The 15437-nt window shown below is 41.3% G+C and overlaps 1 protein-coding gene across 1 annotated transcript; it reads right to left on the bottom strand.

Annotated features, from left to right (window-relative positions):
* Positions 1-1371: 1371 nt before the first annotated feature.
* Positions 1372-10112, bottom strand: ACTR6 (actin related protein 6). The gene is made up of 11 exons (XM_084205517.1): positions 9863-10112; positions 8811-8928; positions 7554-7622; positions 6103-6226; positions 5261-5396; positions 5114-5170; positions 4342-4440; positions 4099-4177; positions 3234-3405; positions 2523-2661; positions 1372-1756 (listed from the first exon to the last, which is right to left on the bottom strand). Exons 1-11 carry the CDS (start codon positions 9928-9930, stop codon positions 1627-1629), a joined length of 1191 nt encoding a protein of 396 aa, XP_084061643.1. The 5' UTR covers positions 9931-10112; the 3' UTR covers positions 1372-1626.
* Positions 10113-15437: the final 5325 nt, after the last annotated feature.

The raw sequence follows: 15437 nt of genomic DNA, 5'->3' as shown, positions 1-15437 counted from the left end.
TTTCTGTTTATGATTTCTAGCATAGAGCTATCAAATTAATTGCCAGTATGAATTTATTTGAAGTAGAGACTATTAAGAGTGAAGAGTTTAGCCAAGGTACTTTTCAGTACAGTCTTATGAAAGCACAAGTGGTGCCACCTTCAAAGGAGGCTTGCTTCTATTCACAGAGCATTCATGTTTACTCCTACAAAAAGTTCATTAGTGCTTTCATCAGAACTTGAAAGTTTCTTTAAGTCTCAGCTAAAGTATGCTGACACTTTCATGAAGCACTTAGTTAAAAAACTAGAGCTTGGACATAAAGGCTTCTCCATGTGGCTGTCAAAGTGACACTGTACCAGACTTTCTCATGTCCTACACAAAATCATACAATCTGTGTCCAACAAGTTGTAGGTGCTGGTCTCATGCCTTCATACCCTAGCTGCCTACTGTGTGGCTCACGTAGCTGCTAACAGCAGGAGGAACGTACCCCTTTCATTCCTCTCAGCAGGCTGGACTAGAGGAAAACAACCTTGAGCTTTTTCCAAAGTAAAAAAAGCCACATTCAAGAAGAAAGATCATCTCCCACTCACTGAAGCACCGGCTGTTCTTCCATGTTGCCCTTATGCCAGGTAGCCAGGTAAGTGCACTGTGTAGGAATATTTACTGGCTTTATGTTAGGATAGACAAGAGAGGGAGTATGAAACACAACAGGATACTCCAGTGTCCATTTTCCACCCTGAGTGCCTCTGTCTTGGCAAGCAAGCAGGCCAGGTGAGGCACGCCCTTATACCCTGGCCCTCCCAGCCTTCTGGCTCTTAGGCCAGGCTCTTCCCTCTCCTGCATGCCATGCTGCACAACTGATGGCAAAGTAACACAGCTTCTGATGCCAGAAATAACAAGTTCTGGGGTGTTTGTGTTTATCTAGGATGTGTGGAGAGGACACAGGTGGGTCATCACCCAGGACACAGCTGCAAGCTTTGTTCACCTTTGTGACACCTTCTTATCAGAAAGATGGGAGTGGCAGGAAGCTTATTTTAAAACAAAACCCAAACAAAAAACTCCACAACCTACAAAATCAAAAACCCTTTAGAAAAAGGAATTGTTCGAATTACTCTTTTCTCAACACCTAAGTATACTGTCAATAGCAGTGGTCACATTTCAAGTATATTTCCCTCATAGCTACTCACTAAAATAACCAAAAATAAAACTCATATGTTACTTTTCAGGAGAGGCAACATCAAAAGGTCCTTTTGAGATATGTTTAATGCCCTTTTAGTGGAATTTGTAAGTTAGAATAATACTCATTTTGAAAAAATAAAACCAAACCCATTTCTTCTCACTATGTATTAGCATCACACCAGTACAAGCACTTGATATTTTTATTGCCTCATGCACTGAGGTGTTCTGCAATAAAAATACAATGAAGCTATCAAAAAAGATACAAACATAATGAAATTGCAACAAACATATTATTTCATAGTATTACACTTGTGAAACTTCATTTCTAAACTCTGAAAATTATTTTTCTCAACCCAATTCAATACAGGAAAGCTAAAACACAATCCTAGCTGATGGAAAAGAGGTTGTAGTTCAAAGAATTCCATTCTAAGTAAATCAATGGAATAACAACACATCCAACTATGCTACCTATATATCAAATTTTTCTTCACAGATATTGTGTCCATGTTCTTCATAGTCTTCTCTAGTTACTATCATGTCTTCAAAATCATCATTTTCCGAAATGAGCTTCCCACCTTCCCAAGAATAAGTGATAGGGCTGGAAAATGAAAGTTATTGTTACTCCTTTATAGATTAATTTAAAATAGAAATATGCACTGATGATTTCCAAGACTTTTATTTAGCTGTATCTATTTAAACTACATTTTTGATGGCTAAATCAAACCCTCCAGCTCTAGAGAAGTTATGAGGCAAAGTCTGAAACTTTAGCAGGGCTAGCTGACTTGGTTTTTAAAAAAGGGCCTCTTTGAAGGCAGGTGTGAAGAAGGAACCACATAGATATGCTTTGTATTTACTTTGCACGGATAATAATTCTTTAATAGTATTTAAAAATACTCCTTAACAATACTTTTTTAAAAGTTGACTTTTTTTGGTATATTCAAAATGTACTTGTTTTGTCTCCATTCCTTCTGCAAAGATGTTACCCCTTCCTAACCCCTGAAGTAGTATATTAATAATGACATGGGAGCATTCAGATGCTGAAAATTCTAAGTAAAAGACTACGTTCTAATCTTACATACTTACAATACAGTCATATTTATCTGTTTACAGTAAAAAGGCTGACCCTAAAAACACTTCCTTAACTTTATTAGGTAAAGTACAGAGCAAGCAGGTGATCTCTAGTTTATTTGGTTTGTCTGAAAATACCCTGATTTAAAATATCCTGTTGCACAGTTTTTGTTCACTTAATATTTAAATTAATGCCCTTACTTAATCTACCTTCTTAATCAGCAAAAGAAACCCTACTTTATTGTTTGTTCTGCTAGAAAGATAAAGCCCCTTCCATTTAGTAGTTTAGGACTTACTTTTCAGGAAGAACAACGGAAACATCATAGTCAGTTGGAGTAAGACATCTAACTTCAGAATAAACCCGATCTCTGAAGCCTGGAAAAAGGGTGTTTCCCCCAGTCAGAACTATGTTCTTGAAAAAATGAGGCTGCATTTCTGTAAAATAATTAAGTAAATCTGTAGTTAAGAGATGGAACACATATCTAAAGATTAAAGGTGGTAGTATTTCCAATTTTGTTATGAATTTAAACAGAGGTAATAAATATAGGTACAAAAAATTTATGATCATCTAATCAGCATATCAGTTAAACAGAAATATGGGAAGGTGATCAATCACTCTATGTTTTCCCTGTTTTCAGAATTTGGCATTGATAACTACTGTTTTCTTGTATTTACTAAATTTCACATTCGCCAACACAATTCCCCCTTTAAAGAGGGATTTTAAGTGACACAGGCTTTTTAAGAGTACATTAATAGCCTAAATGCTGCCATGCTTAACATAGCATCATAAAACCTATGAAAATCTTCTTTGTAATAATTATTACCTATACATAACCTATGAAATGAAAGCCTTAGTATTACTTCTGACAAACAGCACTCAGAAAGGTTTTACTCTTTGACGCTTAAATACTGACTTTTGGTCAGTTTCACACCAAATGAAACCAAACATTTCAACATGCCTCCTTCTCCCACCCCCCTGTCCTTTTCAAAATACTTTCAGGATATACCTTCAGGTAAATTCTGAATAGAATAAACAATGGCTTCAGGAATTCCCATCTCTTGAATACCAATATCCGAAGGATGGAAAAGTATTTCTGGAACTGCAAATCTTTCATTTGTTAGACGAAGTATTTGTTCACCAGTCTTGTATTTTCCGCTTAACACCATCTCTTCCCTTGGCTAAATTAAAGACATGAATAGTACTCATTGCTTAAGAAAAGAAATCACATCCTAGAATATTCAGCTGATCTATTTCATGCAGAGGAAGGCAGTGTACGCTGCCGTTGTCATATTATCTTATCAGCAACTCTTTTAAGAATAATGTATACTCCGGTATTAAATCTGGAGTGACTTTGCTCTTACCAACTGCAGTTTTGCCCAAAGCAAAATAAAACTGGTATGCATGAGAGTGGCCTTAAAGTATAGGACTGCTTTCAAAACTATGGCTGGCTCAGTAAATGAGATAAAACTGTTAAACTGTCTTCACTGGTATTTCAGGCTCTTCTATAATATGACTTTGAAGTTTTAACCTTATTTGGGTGTTTAAATGTAATTCAGAGAAACTTACAAAAAAAAAATCAAAGCAGAGAAAACATTTCCTAACTTAATCTTAAAAAATCTTAAAAATTATATGGATAAGTCATATGACAGAGCACAAACAGAGAAAGCTACAACTGTTAAATAATAGAACATAAAATGCTATGCTGAAAAAACAGTACTTTGTTGTCATCCCAACTTACTGAGGAAAAATTTTACCAATTAATGCATAGCAAGAAAGATGTTACAGTACAGTTTTAGAAAAAAGGGAGTATTTTTAACCTCTCCACTAGACTTGTGCAGAAAACAGTCAAAAAACTTGAGAATTATTATTACCTTACAAAATCCTTTTTTAATTGTGCTGAAGTCTGGCAAAACATAATCTACCATTACAGTATTTTCCTCTCCTTTCAATCTGAAAAAGAATGTAAAATTCAACAGAATAAAGAACAAGTTCTAAATTCCAGCTATTTTATACTAACAAGACTTTTTTAACTCAACTGGAAAGTTTTCTGATTAAGAGTATAGTTTTGTTTGTACAAACAGATTATAGTACATGTAGCACCATCTCATACATACTTGGCAATGTCCATGTCTTTGTAAAAGTCTTGAGAAACATAACACACATCTTCTTTCACTTGATTAATTACATGTGTTTCATCCATAACATGTAGCTGCCTGTGAACAACAAAAACCAAAACCACAGAAGTTTGAGAATAATTAAGTGTTCCCTTTCCTGTCCAGTTTTTCTCTGGAACTGAGCAACCATTGTTTTTCAGCTACAGGAAGCTACTGTCTCAGTATCTAAGCTTCTATTCAATTTACAAAAGCATTCCTGGCCTACTGGAGCTTAATATTGTCCTGTTTCACAGTTCAGTAAATACATCAACCTGCATTTGCCCACTGTCTTGCTAACAAGCACAGCTGTAATCCTGCCAGTAGCTCTTTGGTACAGACTTTACCTGGATATAGTTCCAAGCTGAAGGATACCAATGAAGGGTTAAACCTAGTGCATTTTATTTGCAGTATTGATACAATCAGTCAGCAAACTGACTGATGATCTACTGAGACACCTCAGAAAATATGTTAAGACTTGTATAATTGTGAACACACAGGTAACCTCAACAACTTCCAAAGCACTGTCACCTTGAAAAATAACAGCCTAATTCTTCAATCTTAATTCATCTTGATCTTAAGGTCAAGATGGGAGCTAGCAGATTATAACAGACAAAAAAAATCCCTTCTCCTTTAAACAGCAATTAATCTAAAATTCACAGAACCAGTAAGAATACCCCATAAACTTCTAGCTCATTTCATACCAAGTTTCAGAGTGAAAATTAGCATGCTTTACCTGTAAGAGATGATCTCCTTTAGATGGTTGGTTAAGAGTTTCCCTCCAACATTAATCCTACAGAAAAAGAGTAACATGAGGAATTCTGTCATTATTAACTTCAGGCACATCAAACAGTTCTTCTAGAAAATATATACTGCAGTATACCTGATGATTGCCTCTTTCTTCTTTTTACTTCTGCAATAAGGTACAATGTGGGTGAAAGAGTATCCACTATCCACGATGATACAACACAGCTCAGATGGATTATCCCGGAAATACCTGTGTGCACTAAGAGCTCCAGCTGAAATACAAAAAATTTAATTCCATTTTTATATGAACATTTAGAATTCACAGTGATAGAAAGGTGAACTCGCTTCATATTTTAAATGCTTTTGACAGACTTTCAAGACCTCAATACCTAGTAATACAACCATTGCATTAATTCATTTTGGCAGTGGATAAAATTAAGCGTTCTACATGGCCCTATTTATTCTTTTTCAGGAAGTCCAGTCCATGCTCCATTTCCTCTAAAGTCTAATCACACTGATTGTGCTACAAACTTATCAAAAGGAGTATCCTGTGTCCAGTTACCTGTCAGAAGGGTGGTATGGTTGTTTACACATTCCCTTTGAGACACAATAACCAATCCTACTCCCCTAAAAAAGGAAAGCTATCAAAGAGTTCATGCAAAGTTTTGGTAGAATTCTTTAAATGTTATCCTGTTCCAAAATCCATCTATTATTTCTGTCACCCTTACTCTCCTCAAATTTCCTGTAACTATATACAATGACACTCTTTAGGAAGTAGTACAAGAGTACAACTGAATTTGTAAAAGATTTCTTTTTTAAAATTTTTAATCCACTTTTACTCAGGAGCCAGGAAGCAACTGAAATAATATATTTTACTATGTATATATGTGTGTGTCTGCATGTGTGCTTGCTTATTCATTTATTTAAAGGGTTAAGCTTCAAAATACATAAATGCAAAGTGGAAGGAGACATACTCACCATTTACTCTAAGAACTGCCTGAAATTGATATTCTTCAAATAGAATTTCATTCATAGATTCTTGTATTGAAGTGAAGTTAAAATAAGGTTCGGTAATAATTATATTGGTATCTACAAAATCCACCTATAAAAAGCACATTAAGATTGTCATTGCACAAAACATAAACATTAATAATCCCTTACCATCTTATGCAGCAGTGGAAGATCATGTAAATCTGAAGACATGATTACCACTTGCCATATCTGTTTGTTGAAGCTAGACTTAGAATGTTTTAGCTTTTTTAAAGGCTTCATGATCAGTGATACAAGTTTATCTAATTAATGGGTAAAAAACATAATAGAAGGGAACACTTTCATACATATCCTGATTCTGTTCCCATCCCTACAAATTGTAATCCAACATTTTAAAGAGACACCACAAAGGAACACTACAATTTTAATGTAAAACACTTCACACCAATCCTGTGAGCTACAGAAAAATGTCTCCATGACAGCTCAGCACTTGCACCACAGATTACTTGTCTAATAACCAAAGCCCTGTACAGTGAAGAATCAATAATAAAACTCCCAATGACCTCTACTGAAGCCAGCAAAAGATCCTGGACTTCTCACTTTTACCAGTATCTAAAATATTCTTTTAGAGAGGACTTAATAGGGTTACTTCAACCATAACTGGATGTGGCCCTAAAAATATTATCAGCTGTATCTCTCTGTAGTCTTCACTTGTGAAGAATTAAAAACAAATTCTCAAAACCATGACAACATTGAATACAGTCCTAAATCTAAAATGAAATTTATGTATCAAAAGCCAGCACTTTATATTTTAAATATAAAAATGTCAAGAGACTAAGTTAATTTGAGCCATTACTTTCATTCTTAGTACACAGCTATTAGAAAAAAACTCAAGTATTTCCAGAGAATGTAACATTCTTAAAGAAAAAAAATGAAAAGAAAGTCTTAATACACTTCCTGTGCTAAATCCAGCTTGTGTGATATGAAAAAAATTAAGTATCAGATATTTATATTTTTATACATTTAGGTTATTCAGGGGTAGAAAATTGCTAGCCAAAGATGATTACTAAATGTGTATGTATTTTGGCCTACTGACCCAGCTCATCCCTCCCTTTTACATTAACTATTGCTTGATCTCTTAACTACATTGTATCTCTGATTATTTTTTATTAACTTGACCTCTTAATTATATTGATATGAATTTCTTATGTGAGCTGCACTCAGTAACAGTATATACCTACAAGACAAAAAAATTAAAATATTTTTTTTAAATTCTACACCAGAACTCAAAAACATTTGCAAAAACTTAAATCCTGTGATTTCTAATTGAAGGCACTTTCAAAGAGAACAGTAAGATCATCCATTCTACTTAATATTTGTTAATTCCATTAGTCAGTATTTAATCTACACAGAATATGTAGTTAAGAAAAGGCTCTTACTTGATACATTTCTTTTCCAAAGAGATAATCCCAAACCTGTCTCTGAACATCCCAGTTCACCAAGTAACCCTGTAGGAATTTAGAAACAAATTTATACTATTTAGGAAAAATAAAATCACACTTAAAAAAAAAAGTAAACAATTGAGACTGGTAATATAAAAAATCTGAGAGTTAAAATGTCTAAATTTACATTTTTAGGCTAAGGAGTAAATGTTTCATAGGATTAACAACAGATTGTTATCGACAGTCTGGACAAGGGTGTAGTTCAACAGAAAGCCCTAAGCTGGGTAGGACTGTTGATCTGCTGAAGGGTAGAAAAGCTCTGTAAAGATTTCTGGATGGGATGGATTGCTGGTCTGAGGACAATCTTGTGATGTTCAGCAAGGCCAAGGATGGGGTCCTGCACTTGGGTCACAACAACCATGCAGCACTGCTGGCTTGGGGCAGAATGGCTGGGACATTGCTCAGTGGAAAAGGACCTGGGGGTGCTGGCTGGCAGTCACTGAGCATGAGCCAGCGTGTGCCCAGGTGGCCAAAAAAGCCAAGAGCATCCTGGCCTGTATCAGCAACAGTGTGGCCAGCAGGACCAGGGCAGGGATTGCCCTCCTGCACTGGGCACTGCTGAGGCCATCCCTTGAATCCTACTTGCAGTTTTGGCTCCCTCCCAGCAAGAAAGACATTGAAGGAGTGAAGCAAGTCCAGAGAAGGGCAACAAAGCTGGTGAGGGGTTCAGAGAACAAATCCTGTGAGGAGCAGCTGAGGGAGGCTGGAGAAATGGAGGTTCAAGGGGGACTTTATTGCTCTCTGCAGTGACCTGAAAGGAGGTTGTAGTAACGTGGTGGTTGGTCTCTTCTCCCAGGTAACAAGCGACAGGACCAGTGAGAATGGCCTTCAGTTGCACCAGAGAATTTTAGATTAGAAATATTTTCTCACCAACAGGGTTGTCAACTACTGACACAGGCTGCCCAGGGAACTGGCTGCATCACCATCCCTGGAGGTATTTAGAAGATGTGCAGATGTGGCACTTAGCTACATGGCTAAGTGATGGGCTGCACAGTGCAGGGTTAACTTTTGGACTTGATGATCTTAAAGGTCTTTTTCAGCCTAAACAATTCTATGACTGTTAAACTTCACACTGCTGACTGATTCTTGTATGATGCTACATATAACCCCGCAGTTGGGACATACAGTATGAAAACTATTCCTTGGAACAATTTACATTGGGCTTTAATGTTAAACTGAAGATATCTTACTTACTTTCTGAAAGGGAAGAATATAAAAAAGACCAGAGGGATCCTTAATTTCATCCAGTTGATTTGCCGTAAAGGTTTTCAAGCGTGCAGTCTTTGACCTGAATTGGCAGTTGGGAATAACGCTGGAAAAGATTGGGAAGTTTCCTTTTAAACATGGTATGAGACACATTCACTTTCTTCACGCCACTTTCATAAACAGTGTACTTGCAATAATATTTTTGCTGATGTATTTTGGCTTTAGTCCATTAACTGGAGCCAGTTGTGAGGGAAATCTTTAATTTCTGAGAATCCAGTGCAGACAAGACACCTTTTGGAAAACCAAATACCACCTCCTACCTCTGCTGCACAGTGCGCTGAGCTGCAACCGCCAGCCCGGCACAGCAGGAAGAGCACCAGGGACTCTCCCCGAACCCTGGCCGGTGGGGCACGGTGTGACATGGCAGGGCACAGGGTGACACAGGGGGCACGGTGTGACACAGAGGGACACGGTGTGACACGGCAGGGCACAGGGTGACACAGGGGGCACGGTGTGACACGGCGGGGCACGGTGTGACACAGGCGGCACGGTGTGACACAGAGGGGCACGGTGTGACACGGGGGGCACGGTGTGACACGGCGGGGCACAGTGTGACACAGAGGGACACGGTGTGACACGGCAGGGCACGGTGTGACACGGCAGGGCACGATGTGACACAGGGGGCACGGTCTGACACGGGGGGCACGGTCTGACACGGGGGGCACGGTGTGACACAGAGGGCACGATGTGACACAGGGGGCACGGTCTGACACGGGGGGCACGGTGTGACACAGGCGGCACGGTGTGACACAGAGGGCACGATGTGACACAGGGGGCACGGCGCGCAGCGCGCGTCGCAGGGGCGGGGAGCAGCCGCCGCAGGGGCGGGGCCAGGCCGCGCCTCTCCGCGGCGAGCGCAGGCGCGCTGCGGGTCCGCGCTCCGGTGAGCGGCCGAGGGACGCGGGGCCGGCGGAGAGCGGCGGCGGCTGCGGCGAAGCTATGAGGGAACGCCCAACGCCCGCCCCGTCCCGGCCCCTCACCTGACGTTCGCGTGGCTGTAGCCGATCTTGGCGTTGTAGGCGCCGTTATCCAGCACCAGCGTCGCCATGTTCCCCACGGCGCCACGGCCGCCGCCGTCCCAGTATTGATCCGCCACCGCCGTGGATCTCTACGGTGACCATAGAGCGGAGGAGCAGCGCGCGCGTGGCCGCGGGACGCGGGAGTGCCGGCAGCGCTCCGCCTCTGCCGCGGGGCGCGCGCCCTGCCGGTGACGCTGGCGGAGCCGCGGGAGCCATTGGCCGGGCGTGACCCGGCAGCGCTCGTCACAGCGGTGGGCGGGCAGGGGGCACGGCGTCACCGCGGACAGCGCCCGGCGCGGCGGACGGCTCCCCGCCGCCGTCAGCCCCGCGAGGGCGGCACCGACGGCTGGGGGCAAGGCGGGGGTGGTTTAAAGTTACAGACTGCGTCGGGTGACCCTGCCGGCTCGGGATGCTGCGGTGCGGGAACGCCGCGCCTCGGCATAAAGGTGCTGAGTGACAATCTCATTGAGAAGCGCCTGGGCTGCGTAAGAATGTGACCCAGTGGAAAGGGAGACAACTCTAAATTCCATCATCCTTATTTTACTGTTACAGAATCACAGAATCAATTCGGTTGGAAAAGACTTGAGATCACTTGAGTTTAGCCTATGACTGAACACGATATCAACTAGACCATGGCACTAAGTGCCATGCCCAGCCTTTCCTTAAACACCTTCAGGGACGGTGACTCCACCACCTCCCTGGGCAGTCCATTCCAATGTCTAATCACCATTTCTGTGAAACAATAACAGCAAGAAGTTCTGGTGCAGTTTAAGACTAGGTCCTTTCATCCTGTCCCTGGTTGTCTGGGACCAAGAAGAGACCAGCCCCCAGATGGCTACAACCTTCCTTCATGTAGAAAGTCTTTCAAAGCATGCATAATTAACACTTTTACTATAAATAGTATGGAAAACAGTGCTATTGGAATTCTCTGTTCCTCATCAGTTTTTGTTTTGCTTAAGTCTGTGTAGTATAGCAGCACACACTTTATAGAATCACAGAACCATCGAACAGCACCAGGTGGAAGGGTGCTGAAAGATCATCTGGTCCAACCTTTTGTAGTAAAGGGAACCATGATGAGATAATCTAACACCCTGTCCAACACCATCTTGAAAACCTGCAATGGGAGCTCCCTGAGGAATGTTTTTTGCAGTGATTGGTTGTTCTCACTGGGCAAAAGTTCCCTATATCAAGACAAAAGTTCTGCTGGTACAACTTAACACTTGTTGTTTTTTGTCTTCTTGTGAAGAGAGAGCTTCCATCATTGTAGCCACTCTGTAAGTACCACAATACTGTGATAAGATCCCTCAGAGCTTCTCCAGAAATAAACTAAGTCCTTCAGTCTTTCTTCACTGTGTGTTCTTGAGCCTTTGATCACCTTTATGGCCTTAGTTTGGATGCTCTCCAGTTGTTCACAATTGCTTTTGGAATTGCTGGGAGCAGAACTGGACACAATACTCTAGGTGTGGCCTGAAATGCACCAAGAAGGTGGGATGATCAAGTTTCTGTCCCTGCTAGCAATGCCCCTGTGGATGCCACCCAGGATCTGCTTTGCCTTCCTTGCTGAGTGGTGCACTGCTGAGTGCAGTTCAGCCTGATGCCCATCCAGATCCCCAGGCCCTTTTCCATAAGGCTCTTTCTATGCCACACAAACTCAGCCTGCACTGGGCTCTCTGGGTATGTCATCTCAGGTGCAGCACCTTGGTTTTGTCTTGATGATTGATTTTGCTCTATTTAAATGTTTTACTTACCATCACTAGTTCCTTTGTTGTATTCCAGTAAAGCAGAAAGAGCATTACAGTTTTGTATTTGTGTGTAATTGACTTTCCTGAACTTAAAAATAACTGTTACTCTGTATGATGATTCTTCTTGCAAACAAATATAAAATGTCTTTCCACGAGCTGGAATGTTCATTGGAACACATGGCAATCTGCTTTTAGACAAATCCTCTTCATGTGCTTGTGAAGGAAGTGTATCTTAAGGACAGCTTCCTTAATCCTGACCGTAGCAGATACATTATTTGATTCTTGAGAAGAGGTCACAGGAATTATCAAAAGCCTGTTTTTCAAGTTCAGAAGAACTTGAAAAGAACTTTAAAGAACACTGTACGTTGTTTTCCTTCTTTGCCTACTGACAGGTATAGTAAATTTTGGGTTTGTAATTAAAATCCAAAATACACAAAACATAGAATAGTAACAAATTTATTAGGTATTCAGCGTTAAAGAGAAACATAAAATGCTACTCTTAAAATTGCATAACTTTTACTTTATACTTTTACTAATATAAAGTTCTTAGAATAATTGTATAGATTCAAAAAGTCCTAATATCTGTTGCTAACTTTTGCCTTGTGAAAATAAAAGTGAAAGCCAGAATTTAGTAAATTTAGTTTCCCTACTAAGTACTAGCTCCAGCTCTATGAAGCTTTATCTGTTATCATCCAATGACTTGTGTTGGACTTGCAGTTACTTTTGCTTTTTTCCTTTTTTTTTTTTTGGTTGTTCCAGGATGTAGGACAAGTGCCAGGCTTTTAAGAGTTTACTAATATTTATATGAAGTGGTTGATATACATAAATATTTCAAATCTCTTCAAACTAAAGTTGGTGTATTTACTGTCACTGCTACTTGAGGGCAATTCATACATGTTTATTGATATTTACACATTCATCCATATATTCCAATGGCACTTATGATAAGAGTGTCTGTTTTTGGAGTACGTAACACAGACCAAATCAGCCACAGAGCAAGGACACATAAATAGGACTTTCAAAAGTCTGTGCAGTACCAAACCTTGTACAATGCCCTTTACAATAGTGGGAATTGATGTTTTGTGATGTTCTTTGAATAATGGTCTATCAGACTACTTAAGCCTTGCACATCTGAATTTGAAGACAGACCATTATCTTTTGCATTATCTATAAGAAGGCATGCCAGATTTCTTGTTCTGCAAGTGTGATACAAAGCACTCACTGAAACTTAGCTCAAATTTAGTTTGTTCTCTTACTACATCTCCTACTGCTTTATTTAATGGCAAAAACAATTTTTTTTTTAAATTCTGTGACCTTCATGTTTCAGAAGTTGCTTGAGCTCCAGTTGGTTTTGGTTTTTTCCTCTCAACTCCATTCCAGTTTTTACAGTTAAGAAATCCCCATGAACACATGAAACTGTGAGAGAGTCAAACTCTGCTCACCCTCTACAAAGCACAGGTGCTCCAGTCTGTGGGAAGGAGCAGCCTCAGAATCACTGAGTGATGCCAAGTAAAGAATTTCCAGGTTGTTTAGAGCATCCAGAGAAAGATTACCTGGAGGAAGAAGTTACTGCACCCTTTGACACAGGGGGTTGTTATCCTGGACTTCACATCAATGAACAGTGCTCCATGTACCTGTATCTGGGTGATGCTGAAGGGCAGGGTGCTGGTTGAGATGACTGCCTGATGAAAAATTCCACATCCATGGCTTCTTGAGTGTTCTGTTGAATTCACAAATTCTGTTGTGTTCACAAATAGGCCCTAAAAATACCTATCGCAAATATAAGAGAAACTTTTTCTTTGACATCATTTCAGCATCCTGGATATGCTCACAAGTGGGGTTCTTTCTTAGTGACATGAGTGCCAGCTGCTCTGAGAGGGAGAGAATCCAGGAGCTAGGAGGGCTACTGTGGCCAGCAGGGTAGGGCCTTGTCCCACCACCCCCAGCCAGGGAGCAAGGCAGACAGACGTGGGAGTGGAGCCCGGAGCCCAGGCTATCAAGCAAATGTGACAATGAAGCAGGTGGAACATCAAGCACATAAGACAATCCTCAGGTCACAATCAGGTAGGATTAGCAAGGACCAGACATAGTCTGGGGATCACCATGCAGGACCACAGTGACTGGGAAGGTCTGAAATCAACATTGGTGCCCTTCTAATTCCCTTCTGGGTGAGGAGGGTGTGGTGTGTGGTGGGTGTTAACCTGTGCATTTTCCTCTGTTCCTTCACACAGTATGCTCCAGGACACAGGGATATAACATGAGGTCATAACTCAGACCAATCCTGCTGGACAAATATTTCAGTCTTCAGTTCTGACATCAGTGAAGAGCCTCAGGACTTCCCCTGTTCTTCCAGAGCTATGCTTGCAGGACACTTGAAAGAGAACACATGGCATGGGTCCTGCTTTCCCTGCCCCTTGTATTTTCTCACTTGATGAGAAGCTGAGCCATCATGATGATGAGTATTGTTCTCCATGATACTGGTAAACTTCTTCCTAGTTGAGAAAACTGAATGTAGAACAGGCATAAAAGTGTTAGCTTCATACACAGCTCATTCCTACTTTATAAATCTCCTTAAGAGTATAATGAGGTCAGTATTACACAACGGACTGATTTTTAAATGTCTGGGAAAATCAATTGAAAATGTTCATCTCCTGACCTATTTTTTCTATTACTGCTTCATATTTCTGACTTAAAGGTCCTTAGGGTTTTGGTTCATTGCTTGTAAATTATTAATGTTATGTATATGAGAAGCAGAGAATATAGTATCTGATGTCTTTCCTCTGCAGCTCAAGCTCTATTACAGAGACACATCCTGCATATGGAGGTCACATTTGAAAGTTTTTAGTTTTCTGACTGATAATTTTTTCTTTCTCCAGTTAATATTTTTAGGGTACTTGGTTACCCACCACTGAAATTCTTCCAGATACCTTTTATGAATGAGGGAGTGCCAGAGGAAAAGGGTTGCAAAATCGTGTTTGGATGAAAAAAGCTAATACAGGACATTAATTTCTTAAATGACTTGGAGATTTTGCTGCAGCATGAGAGGCTCTTCTCTCAAAAGTAAAATAACTCATAGGCTGTATACTTGTCACAGATACCCAGCAAAATGTAAGCATCTCAGGAACAACCTGATTTTTAAGTTTCTGGGCTTGAGCAATTCGGGTATAGGATATTTATATGTGTGTGTATACATGTGAATTTCTTGCCATAGCATTGTAAGTTTCTGTCCGTGAGCTCTTTATCTTATTTAGCCTTGTTTCTTTTGTGTGGTGCTGTAGAAGCTGCAGCTGTCCTGTCTTTGGGCTTGGCCGCGGTCAGGCCAAGGCAAAGGTGTGATGGTGCTGGGACACGCTCCACAGGCGGGAGAGGATGGAGCCACAGGCGGGGATGCAGAGACACGCTTCCAGAATTTTGGAGATGGGAAGGCTGAAGAGGGATGAAAGAAACAGCTGGCGGAAGAGAGCAGGGAAAAGGTGGGCGGTGGGGCTAAGGATGGCAGAGGCTTTGGGCGCTGAGTGGGGACGGAGATGCTGAGCAGGTGGCAGGGGCTCTGTGAACAAGCGAAGGGCGGAAGCGCCACTGCCCTTGCCCCATAGCCCCACGAGTGCCCGTGTGCCTGTCTCCGTACCTGTCCCCGGCCCGTGCCCCCCTCCCTGCGCCGCTCTGCCCGCCCGGAGCCGCCGCTCTGCCCGCCCGGAGCCGCCGCTCTCCGCGCGGGGCGGGGGCCCCGGGCCCGTCCCGCCCCGTCTCGCCCCCGTCACCAGGCAATGCTGCGGCCAAGATGGCGCCGGGCG

This window comes from Fringilla coelebs (assembly GCF_963513975.1).
Source record: "Fringilla coelebs genome assembly, chromosome: 5".
Taxonomy (NCBI): domain Eukaryota; kingdom Metazoa; phylum Chordata; class Aves; order Passeriformes; family Fringillidae; genus Fringilla; species Fringilla coelebs.
Note: the sequence above shows the minus strand (reverse complement) of the source record. Positions and strands in the feature narration are given on the sequence as shown.

Bases quoted from the DNA above. Each gene is read 5' to 3' on its own strand.
- ACTR6 (XM_084205517.1), bottom strand. From the start codon at position 9,930: ATGGCGACGCTGGTGCTGGATAACGGCGCCTACAACGCCAAGATCGGC. The intron at 6,227-7,553 runs GTAAGAGCCTTT...TGCTTTTTATAG, and splicing joins TTGGAAAAGAAATGTATCAA to GTGGATTTTGTAGATACCAA. The intron at 5,171-5,260 runs GTATACTGCAGT...CTTTTTCTGTAG, and splicing joins AAGAAAGAGGCAATCATCAG to GATTAATGTTGGAGGGAAAC.